This window comes from Aethina tumida, chromosome 3 (genome assembly GCF_024364675.1).
Source record: "Aethina tumida isolate Nest 87 chromosome 3, icAetTumi1.1, whole genome shotgun sequence".
NCBI classification, from domain to species: Eukaryota; Metazoa; Arthropoda; class Insecta; order Coleoptera; family Nitidulidae; genus Aethina; species Aethina tumida.
This window is the reverse complement of record NC_065437.1, coordinates 20,599,079-20,624,414: the sequence shown is the minus strand read 5'-3', so window position 1 is coordinate 20,624,414 and position 25,336 is coordinate 20,599,079. Positions and strand designations below refer to the sequence as shown.

Genomic DNA, 25,336 nt, shown 5'->3' with positions numbered 1-25,336 from the left:
TTGTGACTTGTACTAAAAGGTCAGTATTTCACACAGTATTAATATTTTATTATTAGTTACATTTACATGACTTTAGGTACTAGAAGATTTATATAAAAGTCTATAAATCTTCTAGTACTTTTTAAAGTCCATTATCCACTTCGATGTGATCATTGAATCTGTTAAAATGTCATAAAGTGGTTGCTGTATTTTAAAATTTAACTGCATGTAGAAATAATTTAAAATAATGCTTGAAGGTAAATATTTATAATTATATTTTTAAATAAAATATTTTAATAATACTGTAACAAATGTATTGGATATGTTATTATTATATTATTGTATTAAATATTAATGAAATTTTTGGTTGGATGTCATATAAAAATTTGTGCAATACCTTCACAATGAATCCTACTTAATCTTTGTTAAATCTAGATGTCATAATTCGTGAATTGTTTGTAGTTTATGTGGGAATCTAAGTCATAATATTTTTACATTTCAACTAACCATTTAAATAATTTATAGCCTCAGATTTGCATAGTTATGCTTCATTTGGGAAGGCGAAGTATGAAATAGCAGAAATTAATTAGACAAACGTGGTCGTGTGAAATATTATATCGAAAAACAACGATCTATATATGTATAGTTAGTGCTATTAATTTTCTTTATTAGACTGATCTGGATTATTAAAGTAAAATAGTTCTTTTAAAGGTTAATTAATTTACATGGATTTACACTTTTATTATTTTAGAGTAAAATGTTAGCGGATATTTTTATGGGCATTCTGATCCATTTACATATTATGTCACATTATTTTATGGATCCAAGGTAAAATCTAGAAAAATGGAAGTTGCCTTTATTTACAACATAACATGGTTTAACTGTTACGTGAGGAATTTGCATTTGTCTTTGGATTTATAATAGCATCTTTGCATTTGTAAATTATATTTCCTAATTGTAAAATTATATCACAAATGAAATACCATACCACCTTATATGAATTTTATTTAATTTTCTAAATTCGACTTTGCATTCTCGAATTAATACTCGAATAAATTTTATAAAAAAATCTGCAATACTTTCGCTTTGTGTTGTTATATTTGAACGAATTGGTATTATATGTAAATACGCCATTGTGTTTTTATTTGCTACAACTTTTGTCAATTATACTAATAACACCTTTCTCCCTGCATTCAAATAGTTTTTTTTAATTCTTTTAACATTTTACATGTGGGATAAATACATCCAATACAATTTTCATTAATTCTTGTTTGTTTGATATTCATAAAATTATTATACAGTGCTGGCCAAAGAAATTTTAAATTAAACATTTTTTAAGATATATAGTAAAAGTATTTAATTCAATTTTTTTCCAATCAGTATAAAAATATTCTGAAACTTTTTAGTTTGTTTTTTTTGTTATAAATGTCGAAGATGTTATTTTAAATGAATATATTTGTTAGATTTGATTGGCCCAAAATTTAACAATACTCTTAATAGTTAGAATTTATTCTTAATAGGATTTATATTATTTTATTAAATAAACTCAGTTTCAATGAGAAGAAAGAAACATTGATCTCTAGAGAAAAAGAAAATAGTAATTAACATGAATCATCAAGGTCTAAATTTGCTATTGTATCGTTAAAAACTTAAGACACCTCCAAAAAATAGTTTACAATGATTATTAATCAAATATGAGACACACACTCAATTTAAAATAGAATAAGAAAATGTCCTAACAAAAAAAATATTTCAGTAAAGAAACCATTGGTACCAAGAAAGAATATTCGACCAAGGCTAAAAGTTCACACATAAATGTATTAATTATCTTCCAGAAATTTGGCGAAAAGTACTTTGGAGTGATGAATCCATGTCAAACAGGGTAAGGTCAAATGATAAAACATACGTCCTCTTAATAAAATTTTGGATTCCATATGCACTACTAAAACTTTAAAACATGATGGAGGAAGTTTTTGTTTGAGGTTCCTTTCTTTGGTACGGAACTATTACAAAAAATTATTAGTAAAATGGACCGTTTCATATCAAGAGAGATGTAATTGAAATACTGGTTAACTTATAATTACCCGTTATATGAATTTTTATATAAGATAATGATTCGAAGCATGAAGGTTGATTAAAAGACAATCAAAATGATATTATCGATTGAACATCATAAAGCCGGGATCTAAATACAATATAAAACTTGTGGAACAACATATTGTCTCGATTGGAACAAGAATCATTAAATTTAGATAAAGTGTGATTATTAATTGAAGTGTCATGAAATTTAATTTCAAACAATCAATGCCGATATTTCATTGAATCTTTGCTTCACCGTTTACAGGTTGTTAAAAGGAAGTAAGTGTACCCTACAGTTTTGTTTTAAGTTATATATAAATAATTGAACAAATGTGTATATTTCAAATGTGTGCTATTTTTATCAACAGCCACATTTTGCATTTATTTTGTTTAAGATTTAATTTAAGTAAAAATTATTTTGATTCATACAAAATGAACAATGGTAGGAAGAATAGATTGTAATAGTGTGTCCTTTCTAATTAACGTTAGGATTGTAATGTGTTCTAGTTCACCTGTATTGCTACACCAAAAAAAAGTCATATTAATATAAATAATCTAAAGAAAATATCCTCGATTTACTCAATTTATAAACTTTACTATAAATAAAAAATACCACAATATAAAGGAACATAATAGTTACAATCGATTGATTAGCTTTTAATGTTGCATAAGTGTACCGTCTCATTCATTCAATAATTATAGCGTGTTACCTCTAATAAAATATATACCACTTTTAAAAATCAATGGCGAGTAACGAATGTCAATTGACTGTGTGGTAATGTATTATGCAGCTGGATAATCCTATCTGGAGCAGAGAAAGGCTTTTCTAATCGTTTTACATAATTTGTATTAAGCACATCATTAATCTGAAAAGTCTTGCAAGTGCGTTTCATATAGATAATTAAAATAAGTAATAGCTTCTATTGTTACATCTTTCGTTATTATTTCTTCTGGTCAAATCATCCATCAAGTTTAATTGCTACATGCACTTATTTGGAAATAGAGCATTTGCAGTTTTATTTGTAATCGATCCGTCTGAAGCGAATTTAATGAAATATATGATTCAGGATAATTATTGTTTTTATTTATTTGATAACAGTAACAGTTTCATCAAGTATAAATATGTCTAGTATGTTTAATAATTTATTGTTTTTGTTTATCCATCTACCGTATGTTGTGTTATATAAACTATTTCGCATTTGTCTTATGTCTTATAACTAATAAAGTCCAAATAAAGTTTTATATTTATAGTATCAATATATTTGGTTGCTACTTTTATAATTGTATAATTACGAAATAATCAGGTGGATAATTATTAGTAGGTGCATTAAGATTCACAATGTCACACGTTTACACGTATGTAGGAAGAGTGAAAATTTTATTAGAAATTAATTCGGTGCTACAGATTAATTTCACTCCAGAAATGCATTAGGTTTACCATCTAAAAGTGTATAAGGAAAATAAAAAGAAAGTAGCGTTTCCATTTCACCGTCTCACATAATCTGTTGTAACCATAAATAAGATTACGTTTATTTCAGGACTCGTGTGCGAGATTTAAATCTAAATAGTATAATGTTTTTTGTTGTTATTTTGGAGACTAGTATGGTAGATAAATAGACTGATTTCTTTTATTGTTAGTACCTTTTATTAAAAATGTGTGTGTGCGTATTGTCAGTTATAAAAAATTTAAATTTTATAATCTCGTAACTATTTAAATTCATCTAAAACATAAAAGTTGGCCATCATATTTCTACTTAAATTGTAAGTTTCCAAGTGTAAGTTTTTGATATATATGGTGTTCTTAAAAATATTTAATTATCTTGGCATTGGTATTACACACCTCTCCTTTTCATCACGTAATTATCTGTGTGTGTTCGTGACTCTGGCATTACTAAAAGATAGATGGCACTTAAAATTTGATTTATTTATCAATAAAAGTCTTGTTGTATTTTAAATTTTATTGTATACACATACTTACGTACAAAATACAGATATAATATAATAATACTTTTACATTGTTAAGAGGACTAAGGACGTAGATGTTATATACAAATTAAACAGCAGTCATCTCCGCAAAGAATAGTAAAAAAAATAATATGATAATTTAATAAGGCACTCAATCCTAAATAGTATGAGATAAATAGGAGCAATTTGTTTTTATTTGGCAAGGTTACCAATGTCGTCGGAGTCAAATGCGACCTTGAAAAGAATGACAATGACTCTACCCGACTGATGAAAGCAAAACAGATCGGTAAAGATACCACGTATTAGAAAAGTGAAATGAACCACCTTGTGATGTTTTAATTCGTACGTTCATTATGTGTGGTTATGTAAGGCAGGCGTGACCGTATTTCTAAGACAACGAGCACGTTACACTTTCACTACCATGCCGATAGAGGTCACTGTTTTGCCCTCACGTTTATTGAGTCCGAAGCGTAAATTGTCCTTAAACTCGTAAAATCTAGAACTGAATGTTGTGTCCTCTCAGAAAGGCGTCTATCTGACTGGATGCCAATCCTTCCAGTTGAGATGGCTGGATGTAGTAGACTGGTTGCTGCTGTTGTTGTACAGTTGTTGCAGCTCTTGATGGTTGGACGGATTGGGTTCTGACTCTCTGCTGTTGGGCGTACAGCTGGGCTGAGTTCTGGAATTGAAGTTCAGCTTGTTGTTGTTGGTAGGCGGCCTGTGGAGACGGCCTTGTTGGAGTTGGTTGGTATAACGTGCTTTGCAATTGGGATGGAGTTGGTTGGGGCCTCAGACTTTGAGAGTACAGAGGGCTTTGTTGTTGAAGTTGTTGGATATTCACTACTTGTCTTTGTGGCTGATGGACGTAAGGTTGGATTCTTTGACTCAAGGTGAAATCGCCTTCGGTTTGTGGAAGAGTCTGGTACAGCTGAGTGTTGTATTGTCCTGATGAAGGATCGAAAACTAAAGCAGAGGAATATACATTGCCGGAGTTTGGTGATTTCACAGAAGCGGGCTTGGTGGAAGCCTTGGTGATGGTGGCTGGTGTTGACGATACAATACTGTTCTCTTGTTGGAATCTTTGGAACTCAGAGTCAAAATCAACGTTTCCACTGCCTCTTGGAGGAGAGATTGTGGATGGAGCTGGTGAAGCAGATAGTTGCTTGGTGTATAACAAAGATGGTCTTGGAGTAACTGCAACTTGCAACAGTTGAGGCCTGTAGGTAGTAGCAGGTAGTTGTGGTCTGGTCGATGGAGAAGGCGATGCGGTGTGTGGTCTTGGAGTGATGGTCACTGGGGTTACGCTGTGACGATAAATTACTGAAGCAGGTGTTGTAGATGGAATAATGGGACGTTTGTATTGTGGGATGTCGTCTTGTTCGGCAGCAGGTGATTGGTCCAAATATTGGGGACGGGTGATGTAAGTTGGTCGACGAACAGGCTAAAATTAAAAAAACATGGTACGCAAATTAATATTTATGTAAGCATAATATACTTTTTCTTGAAACTCACTAAATATATGTAACAAGAGCATCATAATTTTTTATTTTATTAAGACGTTTCTGTAATCCTGTTAATTTCTTCGAATAAAGTTTTATAGTTTACTTTCTACCATTTAAATAAGAGGAAAAGTTGTCGTAATGTCCATTGGAAACAAGCTGTTGCCATAATATAGGTTCATAAAATGAAAGTGTCGATTTGTATAGTACTACAGCAGAATTTAAAAGAAATGTATAGAAAACTTGAGCAATTTAAGTAGTCACTAATAAAAATATTAAGTTTTCACAAATGTAAAATAATTTGTTCTCAGCCAAGTTATAATTAATAATTACAACACTATTTAATTCCATAAAATGATCTATTGTTATACACAACAATTGAATTTAAATATGGATTCCTTAGTTTTACCAAAATAATATTCTCAAGAGAAATGTATTTTCTGTTTTCATTTGTTAGGAATTTAATTATAAATTATATGTAAACTATTATACTGAAACTAAGTGGAGCAACTTATAAAAAATAATTTTCACTTATACAACTTGTTCTCAGCAGGATTATAATTAATAGAAAACTACACTTGTAATAAACAATTGAATTTAAACATGGATTTCTTAGTTTTACCAAAATAATATTGTTAAAACAATTTTTTTTTCTACGCTGTTATTTGTTAGAAATTTAATTATAAATTGCATATTATATTCTATTGTTGTAAGTCTAATTAATAATTATTTATAAAAAGTAAATTTACCTGTGGTTTAAGAAGCTGTTCTGGCTCAGGTTGTTCTTCCTCATCCTGATTATAGGTATTTTGGAACAGAGTAACAGCAGGTTTTGGTGCTTGTGTTACTGGTCTAATAGGGATGATCGGCCTGGTGGGGTAATTCGCTGGACCATTGTCCTGTTCAACGCTTTCGGATTCGGGTACGTCGTCTTGTTCTTCTTTCGGCGCGTTGGGATCGCATGGGTTTCCAGATACATATGTGAACTCTCTTTTGTTGCCATCTGGATCAATATAACCATATTTGCCCCTTACAACGCAGTCGGTGCCTCTGGTTTCCTCCTTGAAGCTTCCATCGGCTGCTTCGTAGCCGAAGGTGAAGGATCCATCATCGTTAACTTTGTTGTAATTTCTAATGGTTTGTACTGGGGGTGCCTTTGCAGTTTCTTTTTGTTTAACTTGCAACGAGGAGGCTTTGGTGTGGCCCCTTGGTATATAGGTTTCTTGTGCCACGCGGGGTGAAGCAGTGGGTTGTCCGTAAAGACCATTGTATTGATCGGCGGAGGATACCAACACTACTTGCTGACGGTCTTCCTGTGGCTCGGCCGCATAGTATTGAACGGACTCGTCTTCTTGCTCATCCTGGACTGGTTGAACCCGTATTCTTCTAGCTTCTGTTGTGCATAGGAATACAGCTCCAATTATAAGGAGTGAAATCCACTGCAAAAAGAAGAAAATAATGTATTAATCAATTTAGCAATGGAAACCATCTATTGTCACATGTCTGTGTAGGTTTTGCACGTATTATCTTTCAAGTAAAAAAACATACACACCTAATAATGCTGGATTAAAATTATAATAGCATATGTCAGAACACATAAATGATTAATATATTAATGTGATATAAAGATTCACTACTATTAAGTTAATGTAAAAATATAAGCAATAACTTTTGTTATAAGCAGCAATAAAATTCATTAATGTTTTAGCAATCATTAATTATACTGCATTATGTGAATATTTTTCATTGTACGGATTCAAAATAGTCGATATGCAATTCATAGCAAATTGACTTTTCAGATGTAGAACTTATTGGACCATGTAGACTTCCCACGCAAATTTTGCTTCATTTGTTGAATAATATAGAAATTATGCAAATTTTATCGGGGTCAGAAGCAATAGCATGGAATTGAAATATGCATTGTCCGATAAGATTATATTACGTAAACTGTTGAAAGTCCTAATAAGTATTAATAAAAAAGTCAGTTGATAAGGACAAACTTTTTTAAAACAAAATTCAATACACGTGGGGAAAGAAGCAAAAGGAATGAAAATCTTAATTGCAGCATTAATTCTTTGTGATGTTATCTAAAGTGAGATTTAGATCTGTATCTGTGTTTTGCCATTTGAACATCTTATGTGTACTTGAATAACTATGTAGATGGTACGATGGCAATATATAAACGATAGATCTACAACATTTCAATCAAGGACAATACACTTCTATTTGTTGACTACAGATATAAACTAACAGTAAATTCACTAGATTTTATGTAAATGAGACAATATATAATTAATTTGTGAGGATGAAGAGTCTTTTGCACATTAATAATGGGCATAATATTATTGTAACTTTAAAATATCAAGAATAACAAAATGAGATTTAACTGCTTCAGTTCATCTCTTTATTCTTAATATTCATGATACTACATCTGTATAATAATTTCATTTCTTCACATAGTTCCAAATAAACAGTAGATGGCATTTCAAAATAAGTGACCGGAAAATGTATTTGCAAAAACATTGCACGCCGTCAGTTTCTATTTTGTTCGTAATTATACAAGTATTAAATAAGCACAGTGAACATTGTGAAAGAACCGGTAGTTGATCCTCTATTTGCAGATAATAGAATGAATCTGACACACATTCTAATTAGGAATACATGTGCACACCTTTTTCCTTGAAGGTAACGCGCAGCCAGGATCGCCCATCAGGCACAATTAATTCCGATATTCGAATACAAACAAAATGCATTATCTGCAATTGCTATTTAGATTATCATGATTTCGCCACGTCTCAAGTCGTGTTTTTCAGACGGTATGGCTTCGAATTATTAAAGAAAGTTATACGCTATTAACTGTCCGATTTATTTGGTCGTTGGTTACGAAAACTGAAACGCAAACTGATCCTAGAATCGAATTACCAGCTACCGATATTGTTAATTATTTTTTGGAATTGTATTGATTTTCTTGAAATAATGTACGACGCACATAATCAATATATCAACATCGACTGATTTTTAATGACTACTAATAAGAAGTTGATTATGTAATAAAATCAGGTACGTACAACCACATCGCCTAGCCAATTAGTTTCTTGGAATTGGGTCTATAATAATAATAATACTAGAACGTTCAGTTTCATCCGCCACTGAAGGATCCCACGCCGCCTCACACACACACACACACAATCGGAAAACAATACAATTTTTATGCATCCATTATTAAATAACGTTTACTTTCAATAAGTGAATCAGTGGGTTATATTATCGGTTTCAAAATCTGCTGACCTGTAGGTTGTTCACGATTCTTTGTGTGTAGACATCTCGCGGTCTATCAGCCTCGCAAATCACCACGCCTCTATGACAGTCGAGCAGCAACGTTCACTTCAAAAGGCAAAAGAAATCGAACAACTTTGCGACTTATGGCTTTTCCTGATTCTTGTGTGACCGGATTTTGAATGAGGACTTAAATGTTTCGAAGATACACACGAGAGCAAATTAAATGCACGGTGACGAGCAATTAGAAATTAGAGAGCGAACATTTTTTAATTCGCCGCCTTAATGCCAGAAAGTTTGCATTTCTGAAGTTCTACTGTAAACTGATTTCAATAAATGCAATCAGTTGAATTCATTTTATTTAATTTTTTTTTTTAATTATTTTTTATTATACATTTCTGAGAGAATTGGGTGTACATAATATTAAGAGAATTAGATATAATCAAATATAAATCAATAACAAAATAAAAATAAATTTTATTTTTAGTAAAGTTACTTCAATTTTGTTGCAGTCTATATTCACATCTAGAAGGATCTAGTTTCACCCTATTAAATTTATGACAATATATGCCGGCATAAAATTGGAGATAAACTAAATAATTGATAAAAATCTTTGATCTTCATTTTTATTCACTCAAATAAATTGCGAAAAATGAACAAAGACTTTCAGATAGAAAGTTAACATTTAGGATTAAGGTGCAAAATGTTTATTCGACTACAGAACGCATTTGGGGGCTTCAAGCTAATGTAACTCTGGAATTACGACAATGGAAATACCTTGTTAAAAGTAAAGAGATGCAATCGCAATTTAGCATCAAAATCAAAGACGTTATTTAAGTTTAGTGTGTTTCTTTCTTGCTTAATCCTAAACGTAAACCGTTTTAATTGACATTTAAAATCACAAGAAGTTAAAACAATGGGCAATTGTTTTTTTTTCAGTAATTTAGTGAAATTAAAAAGTCATTCATAAAAGTCATCAATTAGCATCACAATGGAAACAAATGTGCGAATTTTGTTTTTCCTTTCATATGTGCCTATCGCATTTCCAATAAAGCACAAATTTATTTAACCTTCATATAAGATGAAAGGATTTAAATACTAAATACATATATTTAACAAATTAAACAGAATAATAATAATAATAATAATAATAATAATATATCAAGTTTTGCATTCAACGAACGGCGATTAAGATTATTGATTGATAAACATTACTATAATTAGAATATTGTTGCAAAATAGAAAACAACCCGTTGCAAAAGACAATTATAGCTAAATTGCTTAGGAATTGTTTTAAGAAACTTAACATAAATTTTTGTTTCCTTTCGTTTAAGGTCATCTAGTACCATTTTTATTGTTCAATATGTGAATGTTTATTTTAAATTAGAAATTTCAGCATTTCAATGTTAATAAAGCCGCAGATTATTGTTGAGAAGAATAATGTGATTTCATTAATCATAATTTATCATTCAAAACTGATCAATTTAAACACTTGTTAATTATTCTAAAGACTTTATAAGCCTGTCAGGTTTCCTTATATTTAGTTATGATAAATGATATCTATATTAACAGTTAATCAAATCATTAGCAATTAGTTGTATACATTTAATAATAATTATTATATGGGTTCGAAAAGTAATAATTAAAATAATTAAAAGTTAAAGTTTTCGACATAATTCAATTTATAAAAAAATCGTTATTAAAATTTAATCCGTGTGCTGAATTGTTTCTAATTAATTAAAGTATATTTTAAAGATATTAATTAACAACTCTCGTAATTTAACCTTCACCATGATTTTTACAATGTTAATGTTACTTGGAAAGTAGAGGCTACTTCGCAATGGAAAAGAATTGCATATTTTAATTCTAATTCGTCGCCGGTAATTGATACATTTCTTTTCTATCCGCTACTGTCGCAACCAGACACGGTAGTTCTTTTGCAACACGTATGTAAATAGAGACCGCATTGTTTTTACTCATACGTGTTGATTACAAACAATACAAGCATGCGGAGTATTCAAACTGGTTCCATAAATTATTTCATATGGAGTGATATTATGTTTTTGTTGAACGTGACAATGAAAACAAAGGTGCATGCTGAAAATGAAAACTATTGGTGATTGCATTCCTTCTAATGTCGTATTGCATGACTGATTAAATTATATTAATACGTGACCATCAGAACAATTGTTTATATTAACTTTTATTATTACTGAAGCTGATAAAATAATTATTATTTGTAGATATTATAAGATTAGTTAATTAGATTATAATTTATTTGGCGCACCCCAAACTCCCCCTTAAAACATTCATTTTATGAAAAGTACATTTAACCATGTTTATGAGTTCGTTGATCTTAAATTTAACATAACCACGAATAAGTATTGCAACAATTTTGCAAGTACCTGCAATAATTAACCAACAATAATAAATCAGTAGGACAAAAATAACATCAAGGATAGTGTACGGTAACGTGAACGCATTTCCAACTCATTTGATAACTCAAAACTTAAGTTATTAATTGAATCATCACATTATTCAAATCAGTCCAATTTGTCTACATATTACGAAACCTGACAGTCTATTAATATTTAAAACCACTGACTGACAACAGATTGGCCACATCTCAATTACCATCAGTAAGTAAACGTGTGAAAGCAATAAATTTAAACAACATATTATTTAATAGCCAAATAAAAATAGATAAAATAATTTGTTGGTGGTACCGGATTCCTCGTTTTAAATTATGTATTCCGGTTAAATTTTTCGACGAGGTGTTTCATAATGTTAATTGGTAGTAAACAAAATACGGAGACTGGTCTTGCCTTGAATCTTTCTCCGCGTTACTGTTTTGGTACGATTCGGAGTACGGAGTAAGAGTCCACGCCTTTCAATAATGTCCTTCACCTGGTGATTCGCGGTTTTGCCTGCATTAGAACGAGCTATTAATAATAATGTGCTTGTTGATCGCTTTTTTTTACCGGTATTGTTTGTAAAGATCAATACGTATGGTACGCTTAATCACGTCCCACAATTAAGTTTTTGCTGGCGATTTTAAAAAGGATGTGAGTGACGCAGCAGACCGATTCTCTGAAGACCATAGTTGCCTGTCTGGTAGCCATTGGTTTGTTCACGGATTTGGTGTTAATCCGTGATTTTGTTGTACGGAGATTTTATTTTATTATAGACTATTCCAGTTTCACGACTTTGCATTAGTGGAAGTACTATTAATAGTACTAATAAAGTCTTGCATAATTTTAAATATATTTTCATGACAATGGCCTATTCAATTACTATACAAAGAAAAACTAATGAAGCATAATTTTACTACTTGTGGATTTATGTAAAACTTGTGTAAATTGTGGACACCAAGTAATAAGAATATTATATATATAATAAATTGTAACGGATACAAATTAGCACTGGATTATTTCCGCAACAAAATATCTTAACACCAACTTCCTAGTAATACAATATACATTGAGGAAAAATGAATTAGTATAAATTGAAAGCAGTAGTTGTTGTGGAAAGGTCTATATTCTTATGGTTTATAAGCACTTTATTGGTTCATAATCATCCATATGGAACGAAATTTCTCTACGATTATATAATGTGAATTCCATTGAACTTAGATCCAAATTAGACAATTTTCACTACAGCGAGTATATAATTTTGATATTATACATTTTGTATGGTCGTGCTCATGACCATTGGCTATACGACGAAAAACACACACAGTACCACACCTTAATAATATGGTTCCTCGAACGACAATTTATAACTTGTGTTAACACAAAATCAAAGACTGAGTCAGATTAGTTGGCAACTTACTACATACTGATTTAATTAAGCAGACGGATTTGTGTTTTTTGTTTTGAAATACAAAAAATGTTTCACCATTATCAGTCCCACTGTTCAGAAAAATATACATTTTATATAAAAAATACTACTTTGAAGAATATAAATGGAAGATACTGTCATTGATGAAATTATAAAATCTTTTATAGTTTCAGAATTCAGTTTATTCTATGATTTCTATTTACTCTGCTAGGTTGAAATGAAAAATCTTAAATTTTAAGATTTTGAAGTGATACAATGCTCTCATTATTATTATTACAATAATTTTTTATACTGTAAGTAATTTATTTAAATTTTTAAAACATATAAAATTCGAACGTAAAAAAATAATTTCATTTAAACTTTCCAATCTATTAAATTATGCCTTAAGATTTTGAACTAAACTTCCTCATAATATATGTACATAATTAATTTACATACAAGTCTATTTTTAGAGGGAATTCCTAATTCCGTTGTTAGTAAGATTTCGATGAATGTCTGTGATTATATACTTTAAAAGGAAACAAATAAATTAACAAAACAAAATGTGTACATTTTATATATAAAAGTGGCCATATTAGGGCATAAAATATAAAATAATAATACAATGATATAAGATTGAAGAAAAGTTATTCATTATGAAAAAGTTTATTGACATTTGTTCAACCAAATTGAAGTTATAAGGTTTATTGATAAATTAAAAATATAAACCTTAGGAATTTAAAAATGTGTTCCACGTTTTCTATTCCTACTCTATTAGTAGTTGCTAAGATATGACCGACGACCTTCAGTAATAATTATTTTGTGGTTTATTTAATAACTTGATCAGTCGAGCTTTTTCCTGGTCATGTTTCGAATTATCGAAGTAATTTTAACCTTAAGAAAGATAAAATTTTACATTTTAAGTCACTGAACCTTTTAAATACGTATATATGTTTAATGTAATAGTAATGTAATGAAAGAGATAAACAAGATGGTGGAGAAATCGATTGGTTGCCATAATTAAATCGTATATCGTTAATTTTTTTGGTAAAAGTAGTTCTCGGCACTAACCAATGTAAATAAATTAGTCCCCGGTTTAGTTAATGTCCATGTTTTAATGTTCATACGCAAACGACCACCCGTAACACCGTACATTTCCAATATTTCGATATGCTAAACGAGTCGCATCTGTACCAGGTCGCATTCTGGTTGCACAACTCGGCAATTGCATCAGCAAAGGTCAGTAGTTCGATTCCAGTTGAACAATGCCGGCTAATGGCACATGTTCTCACGAGTAATTTTGCGCCAACACTTGCTTAAATAATTATTTTATTACAAAATTCAGACGAAAACTGTGTCGTTTTTCATGGATACACTTGTTTTATTGTTCGCAGAGCTGTTGCGGCAAATTTGTTATGGGGACTGCTAATTTGTCTTCATTATGATGCACGAGATGACAAATAACACTCGTATACACATAGGTATGCAAATTTATGAAATACCATTTCGTTTTGTCATTTTGAATGATATACAGATATTACTGGGTGTTACACTTGCATAATAATTAAATCAAATGTAAAAAAAGGTTTATAAACTATAAATACTTGTTTAATTTTATAATATTTATTATTTGGCATAATTTAAACTAATATCTGAACATAAGTGGGTTAATTGAAACGAAATGAAGTGTACTTTTGTCATATTAAAAGAAAAAAGAAATTTATGGTAGTAATATTTGGATACAGACTAAATAGGTTTGTCCAATCGACCATAAAAATTCAAATTTCATTTCAGTAATCAAATTGAAAATCGTCAATAAATATAAATTTAGGTAAGTATCTCCAAAATGTGTTGTGCGTTTTAATTTAATTCACTTTTTGAACCGTGTGGAATTATGTATGATAATTAATTAATTTAGGCAATCTTGTACATTTGTAAAATGTTGTGAAATTAAACACTTTCTATTAAAGTTAATGAGTACATATTACAGTACAATTTATACTTTTAATATAACATAAAGTAACAGTAGTTGTAGTAATGTAGAGTTTAAAAAAAATTCAGTGTTAATAAATAGTTGTAATATCATAATCAGAGACGTCAACGGTACATAAAGCAACGAACCTGCTGAATTTATTCAATTTAATTTAGATGCCAGTTCTATTAAATATTTCTGTTGCGTTACACGTGCCTTTACTATTAAGTTTTAAATTTGTAATTTAATCCGATGATAGATAATTAAAATAAACCAGCTCGAGTCAATAATAACATATTCTGACCGTAATATGTATGTATTTAAAAGTTTTATTTATATATCTGAAATAATTTGTGATAATCATAAGTCTAGTGCATACTTGTAACATTTTCATTTAAATAATTACAGTGAAACGAACACGTATTCGTGTGTGGTTGGTGTAACAAAATAATATTATATAGAATTTTGTGGTGCACAAAATGGTCTAATTTAGTATTAACCTTTACTCACAACTCTTATTACCATAAATTAGAAATGCGGCAAAATATTCATATTAAAACTAAACTGCATGAAATTTTTACCGGTCTGATTTGAATCTTTTGACATTACTTTACTTCAAAGTTATTCATCTAGAACCATTCCGGATTACACTTTATACAAAATCATTTTTGTCGATTCATGTCAATTAAGTAAAAGCAAACCCGTTCGACATTATTACATATAAATAACATGCAAATTATTATTTGAATATCTGTGGAAACAATCTAAAGCTCAATGATTTACTACATTGCGTTATGGCCATCGAAAGTACTTTGAATGATGGTGTTAAACCAACCATCTGTTCTAAAAGTGAAGTTTCAAAGAGGTCACAAATTAACATTAACATTAACATTTGCATCACCAATATTACAAAAAATAATTTATTAAAAAATATATGCAAGCCTATATTGTGTAGTTAAACATCTATAATTTTATAATTTTACGTTCGCCACTTTCTACAATGATTTCTGATAAGATTATATTATTAACAGTTTCCCACAAATGTACATTTTCACTTCAATTGTGCATTTTTCATCGAAAGGAACTATGACCTATACTTTCGGAAAACTATCGTACGTGATATTATAATGAAAGGAAGAACCTACTGAAAACAATTAATTTTCTCTTTTAAACAACGTTCAATGGCTGAATTAATCTCCATTCATAATTCATAATTGTTAATGATTGTTTGAAATCGACAGTCGATATCGCGATAAATCTAGACAGTGTTTCAACAAGGCTTATTTAATAATAATATAACATATAATCAACTACATTCGTAGAATATCTACGATATGTTTTAAGCCTATTATGAAAGATGATTTGATAGAAGATTATCCCAATTCACCTGTGTTGGTTTTAGTAATACGTGATCAGCTTCTGGTTAGAAGGAACGAATTGTCATTGAACTCAGAGTGGGGTTGTTGTGCAGGACATAAATTAAGATATTTTATTCTACTTAAAACAACATTTATTATCATATTTATTGTATTATATAGTATATATGTCACATAAAACTCACTATTGACATACATTCATACAATGATCACTTATGAAATGGTCATAATTAAGCTTACTTATTATAATAAAATTATGTAAATGTAAAATTATTATCAATTTTTTGTAGTCACCTGTAGTTTATTTTTACATTCTAAAGTAACCCATTATAAATTTATATTATCAATAAATAAAAATTATTTATAATTCTTTATTTATTATGTAAAGATATTGGGGCATATTGAAAAGTTTGTTATACGTAACATCGATTTTAAAAACCAAATTTTATGGGATCCTCAGTCTTATTTACATACAGATGTCAATTAACTTTAATAAAATCCATGATATATTTTATAAAACCAAGTGAGATACAAAAACCACGTTCATATTATAAAAGAAGTTATGAATAGAGAAAGTTTGCTAATTCCCACATTAACAAAAATGCGTTAATTGGTTTTAATATGTAAGTTTTTAGACGTATGCCACTATTATATTCAGGTTAATTTCTTAATTTTCTGACAACAGGTGCATCTTCACATTTAACATTTACTTCATTGTGTAACAGAAGCTGCAAGTATTTAATTTAATTACGTGATAATCACTGTATAATGATGTGGGTTAAGCATCAAATTTCACGTGATTTTGGTTTGATAATTACAATAATTATATTATTAAGTGAATTGTGGAAAAAAGTGTTTTGTTGTCCCAAATTTAATTAACATTAATTTAAATTTAATGAATAATTTAAGAAAATAAACAATTTTCTGTTACAGTTAGTATTTATATTTTGTATGGATTGTTTGCATCTTATTGTTTTATAACGATTATACCACAAATAAACAAATATGGAAATACAACATTTCAATAAAACCGTTATGTTTTATAAACACCTGTATTGTTTATCACAAGCAACGTATTGTTTATTTGAATGAATAAATAGACACAATAATTAAAATCTTTTTATCTTTATTATTAATAATAAAAAATAATTTTGATTAACTATTAGATAAAATAATCAACTAAATAAAATAGTTGTATAATTTAAAAATTCAAGGTTTGTTGATTTATTTGTAACGTTCAAGTCTGAAACGAACTAAACTTAATTAAAAAGTAAAAGAGTTCAAGAAATACAAATAGGTCAAGTTGTTATACTTGTGGAGAAAAACTGTGAACTTTACGCAATTGCATCTAACTTATTGTTTTTACATGAAGTTATGTAGTAAGGTTATGCAAAGAGTACTATGCAATTACGACTTAGATGAAACACAAAAATACAGAATAGATTTTTTTGTTTTAATTATACACATCCAGGGGGGTGTGGCATGGCCTTTCAATCAAAATAAATTATATCATACTGTTTTTTTTTTAACACCAGTGCATGACCTTTCAAATATTACCATTCAATAAATTCATAGTAAATTTACATAATACTGTAACATTACACTTTAATAATAATACACATAAAGTCGTGTTCAGTTGTGAGGTTTCGAATAAACATTTTTAATTCACAATCAGAGTTTAATTCATGGTAAATGCAGCTCAATAAACGGACATTGTTTACATAGTCAATGTTATAAATAACAAAATTACCAATTTCGATTCGATTATTCAACTCCCTCACGTTCCTTATTTGTGCAACGAATTTCTAAAAGTGTTTGCCAATACCGAACCGTTCAATATTGTGTCGTGGATCTAGAAATTGGTTTAATTATTAATTATTTCTTGGTTATCGGGCAACTAAGTATGAGTCATATTAATTGACTTACGTAAATATGAAAAGCACGTGGTATGAAGTTTTTCTCTTCCGGTGACGCAGCACAAGTCAATATTAAAATAATATTAATTCTTTAGCATAATTTTTAATCGATATGTGAAAGTATATCACATAAATCAAATTCTGGTCCATAAAATTTGACAATGATGAAAGTATCTAACATATAATTATATCATCCACATACTAATATAGTTTATATTTTATAATTGAGTTGTGTAAACACCAGTTACACCCTGCAAATAGCTGTAATTTATCATCTGTTCGGAACTTCACAACATTCTTGTTACATATAGAGCACTTTTATTACATCATGGCTGCATCCGTCATGTAAAAACTATCTTGTCTATTAATATTTACCTATTTCAGATCACTTATGTAATTTCACACTTATTTTCGCAACGATTTGCAATTAATTTTCAAGATACTATACATTTATAATTTGATAGTAAGTGATGGCAGCCATTTATCACAACGTAAAAGCTTTGGGAATTGGATTAATTATACATGACCGACAAAAAATTTTTGATTCAAATTGTATAATTTTATGAAAATTAGGTGTGAAGGGTAATAAAGCGTTGAAATAATATTTTAATTTTTATTGTGCAGTCGAAAATTATAATGGATGTTATTTTCATTGTGTTGTCCTTAATTTTTCATATAAAAACTGTCGTGTGAAAACTCACGCACTTTTCGTAAGAGACATAACAATTAAAAATTATGAGAATTTACACATAATTAATAAGATCAAGATACACCTATCATTGCATCAAGATATCATAACTTGGCAAGGTTACCTCATTAAAACTAGTTCAAACATTTCACACATATTAAATCGTATTGGAATCGATATTACTTCATATTGGTTATATATAGCAGGATGGATTAACTCGATATGTAGAAGAATTTCAATAAAATAGCGATTTAAGTTATTAACAGAAAATGATAAACCTTGAATCAAACGTCCGCAGTCCCATAATTATTGCCTAATTAAAAATTAACTCAAGATGAAAGTTATTCAGTAAAAGCGAGTCAACAATACAGCGGAACTGAAGATGTTACATGTACGGTCATTGTTTTAAAAATATTTTAATTTTCACGTTACACAACATGCATACGTATATTGAATTTTCCTATACATTATTATATGTAATTAATTAGAATTAACAATGCGTATTGTTATTAATTAAATTATAATAGTGAGACATACGTTTCAAAAGATTTAAATGTATGTATGTTTAAATATGTTACATATGCTGAGGCAAATGGATGCAATAAATAGCGAAGACTGTCCTCTTAGTTTTAATTAACGCAAAAAGATTTAATTATAATAACTTATGGGGACGAAATTGTGTCAAGATCATAAAATAGCCATTTCTTATAACGTATTGTATTTTTACATATATGATGTATTGTTTTTTAGCTTTAAAATTTCATAATTAAAAACAATTTATGAATTCACTGTATTAACTTAACCTCATAAAAGTTGAAATTGTGAAAAGTGAAATTACCTGGCTTTATGCAAGCCTTCACTAATAAGAACATCAAAGGCAACAACAGGAACAAATTGTTGCATTTATACAATTAAAAGTGCGACAGGATATTTTACGAATAGAATTTTTTGTACTTCATCATCACGTTATTGAGAAGAAGTTATCTCTTTTTGCAATAAGTCGGTTGCCTCTCACTTTCAGTAGAACAAATCGATTTATATTCTATGCTTGGTTGTAACCATCTAACGCTTATTTCCAATTAAGCCTTCTCCAACGCAGGAATAATAAAACCGGCGACTAAAATTATACAGAATGCTGTGGAGTGTAACAACGACCACCAATTATTAATTTAGTCTAGAATTAAATATAATATGTCCTATTGAAATCACGACTAATTGTAAAAGTAAAAGTTGTAGAACAATCGAGATTGTCGGCGAAAGATGAAACAATTAAGAAAATTACCGCTTCCCAAACAATGATTAGAGAATGATACTAAATACGAATTAACTCAATTAAATTTCAAAAAAAGTTAATGTCTGTGTTTTCCAATAATTTTTTAGTTTCAAGTACATTCCAACGTTTTAGTTTGGTGGTTTTGATTTAGTAGTTGTCGTGCGAGAATGTTGGCATTCGAATTTGAAAAGTGATCTATCGACGACTTCAGTTGCATAAGTGAAAACAAGTCGGGCAGCTGACTAGGAAACTGAGTAAGAACTGGAGCAGGATTAATTTTTTTGACCGCATGTGGAATTGGCCGAGTAAAAGTGATTCTAGCGGCAACTTTTTACATCCTATTTCCGACTAATCCTGGTAATACGTACGGTATTTTATTGAATGATTTAATTTAATTAGGAGTGAATGGACCGATAGATTTTAAATGATGTACTTCTTGCATAAAATTTGCCAGTTTTCTAGAAGTTGCAAACAACAACTGATACATGGCGAATGTAGAAAGTCCTATAGAACATGTGAAAAGTTATACAAATGTAGTAATGTATGACATTCGGATTAATTAAAATAGTTACAGTTCGTTCACTCTATTTTACAACTATCACAATTTCTTAATTAATTAATTTCTTATCAAACATTCGAAACAGTGAAATTCTTAGTAAGTAGTCTTTTGGAAATTGTTATATACCTACATCTATATTATATATATATATATATATTTTAAGCAAAAAACATCACACTTACTAAATCTTTATTGTTGCTCAGTCACGAAGACCTTTAGAGCGACAACTTCAACAACTGCAACTTGCTAATAAATATTTCATTGCGCAATGTTTACATTATTGCATTCATTGAAGATGTTCAGAGATCATTAAAACTAATTCTGACAGTAATGAACTTTGTTGGATTCTATTTTATATTGCAAAATATTAATCTAATACACGAGTACAATTATATAATGGTAGAAGTATTTTCGTTTTTGTGAAATATTAATGAGTTTACTGTATACCGTTTGGTTGCACCATATTTTAATTAATTTCATTAATCGAAAGTGAATTAGTTTAGCGTCATAAGAAGTACAAGTACATATTATTGCAATATTTGCAACACCTTGACAATTATGCAAAAATTGCATTTTTTAAATAAAGGGATGTAAATCCGGTTGAATCTCATAATTTAGCATTGTGCAATTTGATAGTTAACTGATAATATATATATTTAAGAAATGATTATTTAATTAAATGAATAAAAATTATCATTATGAATATCCTTCTTTAAGATATGAAGTTGCGAAACCATCCTTTAGCTATTAATAGATTTTAATTCGTTTAAAGCCATCAGAATTTTTCATAATAATGAAGATGTCAGAAACTATTCAACCGAAATTTCATGATAATAGAGAGATCATATCGATACTATAAATGAAGTGTAACCTTTCCATTATCTTTAATTAAAATTTACCATCTAACCTTCAAGATGTTCAAACATATGCACGTTAAAATATTTCATAACATGTATACAATTAATGTGTAAAATGTACAAAAAGTATCAACTAGTGGAAGCATTTTTTTACTGTAGATTTGTTAAATATGAAGTTTTTTAATATACATACATATTTAAAAAAAAAATAAAAAATAAAGTATTTAAAGTCATGGTCTTAACAGTTAAGGTCAAATAGTTCATGATTATAACTATAACCAGCAATATCCTGAAGGTATTACTATTTATTTTCTAACAAAATTTATTACAGGAAAAGTTTTATTCGAAATTAATTGGTTTTAGATGATTTAATCTAGACGCGATTGCATTGGAATTACAATTTCTTTTGTTAAACTACGTATATGATTAACATTAGCTTCATGACCAATTATCTTTACATCGAAAAGAAAATGTAACAACTTTAATTATCACGTAATTTATCGATATTATGTCCCTCTTGCATAAGAAAATTGTCTGGGCATTGAACTAAAAAGTGCGTGCATATTTTCATTATAATGTTTGGTGTTTAGTAGACCAATTTGACAAAAAGGAAATGACTGATATCATATACGACTTTTAGGTTATGTAAAGGTTCACAAGTACAAAATTAAATAATTAACTTTCTGCAATGTTATTCTGCAGTATAATTAATTTATTTTATTTTTTAATGGTTCTCACTAAAAATGTTTAGGAGAATAAATAAAATATAGTTAATTATTATAAATTATTAAAATTTTACATATCTCGTCTAAGGTTTTGTACTTTATTAAATGCCTGAAAGAGGTTACATAAAATTAAATAAACATTTTAAAAATTGGGACACGCCATAATTAAATATTAAATAAATAATTTCTAAAAATTATAAAAACATAATTTAAAAAGTATAAATTACGGGTTAAAAGGGATTTTATAAAAATATACTGAGTGAAATTGTGATACTTGTTCATAGTCCGTTAAATTAAAAAAAAAAGATCAAAAGTAAGTTACTCACTGTATTATAAAGCTTCATATCTTCGAGCGTTCTTAATCCAATCGGGACACAAACAAGTAGTAATATAGAACAATCACGCAAGTCTTGAATGAAACCACTACAAAACTGTTGAGAGTGAGAGTGCACTTCGAATGTCTTCAGGTGAACACACGTAGTATATATAACCTCGTTCCGCAGTTTAGCAGGGGAAACAATCCATTTGTTGTCTTCGTCTGAGGAAAATAAATAACTGACGCATTGCCATAAGATTTGCCAATTATTTTGACACTTTTTATTGGTTGAATATTAATCGTCGGTGAATTTTCCAGGTCAAGATACCGACATACAAGAATGAAACTTCGATTTCGACGAATGGGTTCACGTGATTTTAATCAGGTTAATTTTAATTTAACAAAAATCATTGAACATAAGAGGCTGGCAAGCCTGTGGTCTATTTTAATTGTCCTTTTTAAATGCATTTCGTTTCTAAATTGTCAAATTGTTATAAACTATTTTATTTACCCATTTTATTTCAAAATTTTAATTAATAATTGTTTAAAATATATAATAGTATATTACATATATTTTTATTGTTTGTAATTTTTACTTTCAAGTTATAATAGCTGCCTCAAATACGTTTAAGTTACTTTCAAAATTATCGACGTTTTCTTCATATTACCTCAAATTACTGTTGAAATTTAATGGAATGTTCCAAACCGTATCGAGAGGAATCAAGAAAGCAATGAGAAAAATTATTCATCCATGCACATTTAATTATAACCTCTAAGTAATTGAGATGTTATTAAAGAATTTACCGCATTAGTGAAAAATTGCAATAATTAATATAATGGATATTAACTTACATAACCGTATTTTTTATATCGTTACTTACTTATTGTCTCTATAAAATAAAAAACTTGTATGATATTTATATTTATATGAAATAATTGAATACTTTAATTTCTACAAGTTTACATCTATTGTTTTTTAATTTTATGTACAATTAATTGTTCCAAATAATATTTAATTAATATCTTAATAGCATTTTTTTCAATAACTTTATATAATCTTCTAAAACAATGATTGAAATAACCACTTAAATACGAACAATTAAATTTAAATTACACATTTTTTATTTTTGGGAAGTCACAATAATAGAATAATTAGGAAAGATGCAGTATTAATTCTATAATTATGTTAATGGTCTTATTAAGATGGATTTAAATAAATTAGGTATAACATCTACTAATGTAACAATTATTTATAGTCGATAACTAATTAGTTTAATTTGTAAATTCGTGTTAAATTTACGGATGCTGAATCCTGCAGAGATTGTTTAGTGTTATCTAAAGGATCTTATTCCGGGATATTCACAGTTAATTGTTTGGTAATGTGTTAGATCAAGGATATTTACACAATTACAATTAAATCAAACTACAAAATTTATCTGAAGGATACACTAAAATGATTTCATTCAAAAGCTAAACGAGGGTTTCTTATTGATGTTAAACCCACGTTTCTTATTGATTCAGAATAAATTACAGTAATTTAAAACTATTGCCGGAGGAAATAAATATTGTAATTTTTGTAAATTAGAATTTTGACGTTGTACGTTTTGTTAATAGTATTTGTGATACTTCTTAATTAAATAGAGACAATTAAAGTTTAAATTGTTGTATAGTTTATTTTTTATGGAGTAAAAGGGTAATTACCACAAAAAAATCAGCCTTGCAGATCGCAACACCATTCTTATTGTTCCTCCTTTCAGTGTTTCAAAATAATAACTACTACATGGCTCATTGCCATGTTTCAGAAGTTATAAATCATAGTAATATATTTTTTCAAAAATATAGTAGTGCATTGTTCTTAGTGATATAATTAGTTACTTAATGTCGTTAAATTTAAATAACATATTTTTTATATAAATATTATAATTTATTACAATATACATTATTATTATTAGTATTTTATAAATAGCTATACCATAAACTTTTAAACTTAATTTAGTGAATTTCTAATGGTCGTTCTTGTCTATAACTTTATTGAGTTAGGAAAATTTCTTCATTGTTTACGTAAACACAGTTATACAAAAACTTTTGCTAAAGTTAAATAAATATGTGAATAAATAAAAGAATAAATTAGCTTAATTTGTTGAAAGCGCCTCTTCATTAGGTAATGTAAACTAATTAAATATAAAGAAAAATACACACAGTTAATTAGCAGACAAAAGATTCGGGGAATTGCTTCCTTATCCTCTAAATAAAAACATCACTTTAAATAATAGGTATTTAATTTTAAACAATTCCAATATTCCATATTTATTAATAAAGCTGAGAATAATTTAACTCACAACAATTCGATTAATTCGTTATAAGAACAATGGTTCAAATTATTGAAATTATTATTGGTAGAAATACTGAAACCAGTTCTCGATCAGAAGTAATTTATTGAAACGTATTTGATATACGCAAATTAATGTGGGTAGTTCTTTTAAAGATTGCGGATCTGTCGGGCAGTCTTGCGGCAATCATTGGATGGAATATTAATCATTTTTGGTATTCAGTTTTACGTGGTCGTATTTATGATTAATAAACCACATTTAATATCCACATTTTTAAGAAATTGATCGATTGTTTTAAGTTTTTATTAAAACTTTGCTGGCTCATAATATATTGATTTAGTGTGGATTGGGCGTTTATAATTAATTGATGATTACATTTATTTAAAATAAAATTAAAAACCGTGGTTCCAGAAATAAATCTATTTCTGGAGCCAATTTAATTATTAAATTTAAATTTCGAAATCGAATGAAATAGTTCACCAGCTGGTGTCGCAATTATAAATTATTCCAGGTAATGAGTCTAACTGAGTCATAGAAATTATTACATTAATATATTGGTAGGCGACTACAGTTTAAGAATAGGAAAGAAAGAGCATAGTCTAATACGGTACTCTGTAAAAAAAATGGATTACAACTTTAACCTTTAGGCTAGCCTTGTTTTCGACCCATTAATCACAATTGAATCAGAAGTTTCCTAAAGGCTTTAT

At 28.7% G+C, this 25,336-nt stretch overlaps 1 protein-coding gene across 1 annotated transcript; it reads right to left on the bottom strand.

The window, feature by feature from the left end:
• Positions 1-4,017: 4,017 nt before the first annotated feature.
• On the bottom strand, positions 4,018-22,411 carry LOC109609055 (putative mediator of RNA polymerase II transcription subunit 8). The gene is made up of 3 exons (XM_020025674.2): positions 22,310-22,411; positions 6,272-6,961; positions 4,018-5,464 (listed from the first exon to the last, which is right to left on the bottom strand). Exons 1-3 carry the CDS (start codon positions 22,325-22,327, stop codon positions 4,520-4,522), a joined length of 1,653 nt encoding a protein of 550 aa, XP_019881233.2. The 5' UTR covers positions 22,328-22,411; the 3' UTR covers positions 4,018-4,519.
• Between the last annotated feature and the right edge of the window lie 2,925 nt (positions 22,412-25,336).

Excerpts from the sequence above, each read along its gene's own strand:
- LOC109609055 (XM_020025674.2), bottom strand. Across the intron at positions 5,465-6,271 it reads AACAGCTTCTTAAACCACAG|CCTGTTCGTCGACCAACTTA; the intron begins GTAAATTTACTT and ends TTTTAATTTTAG.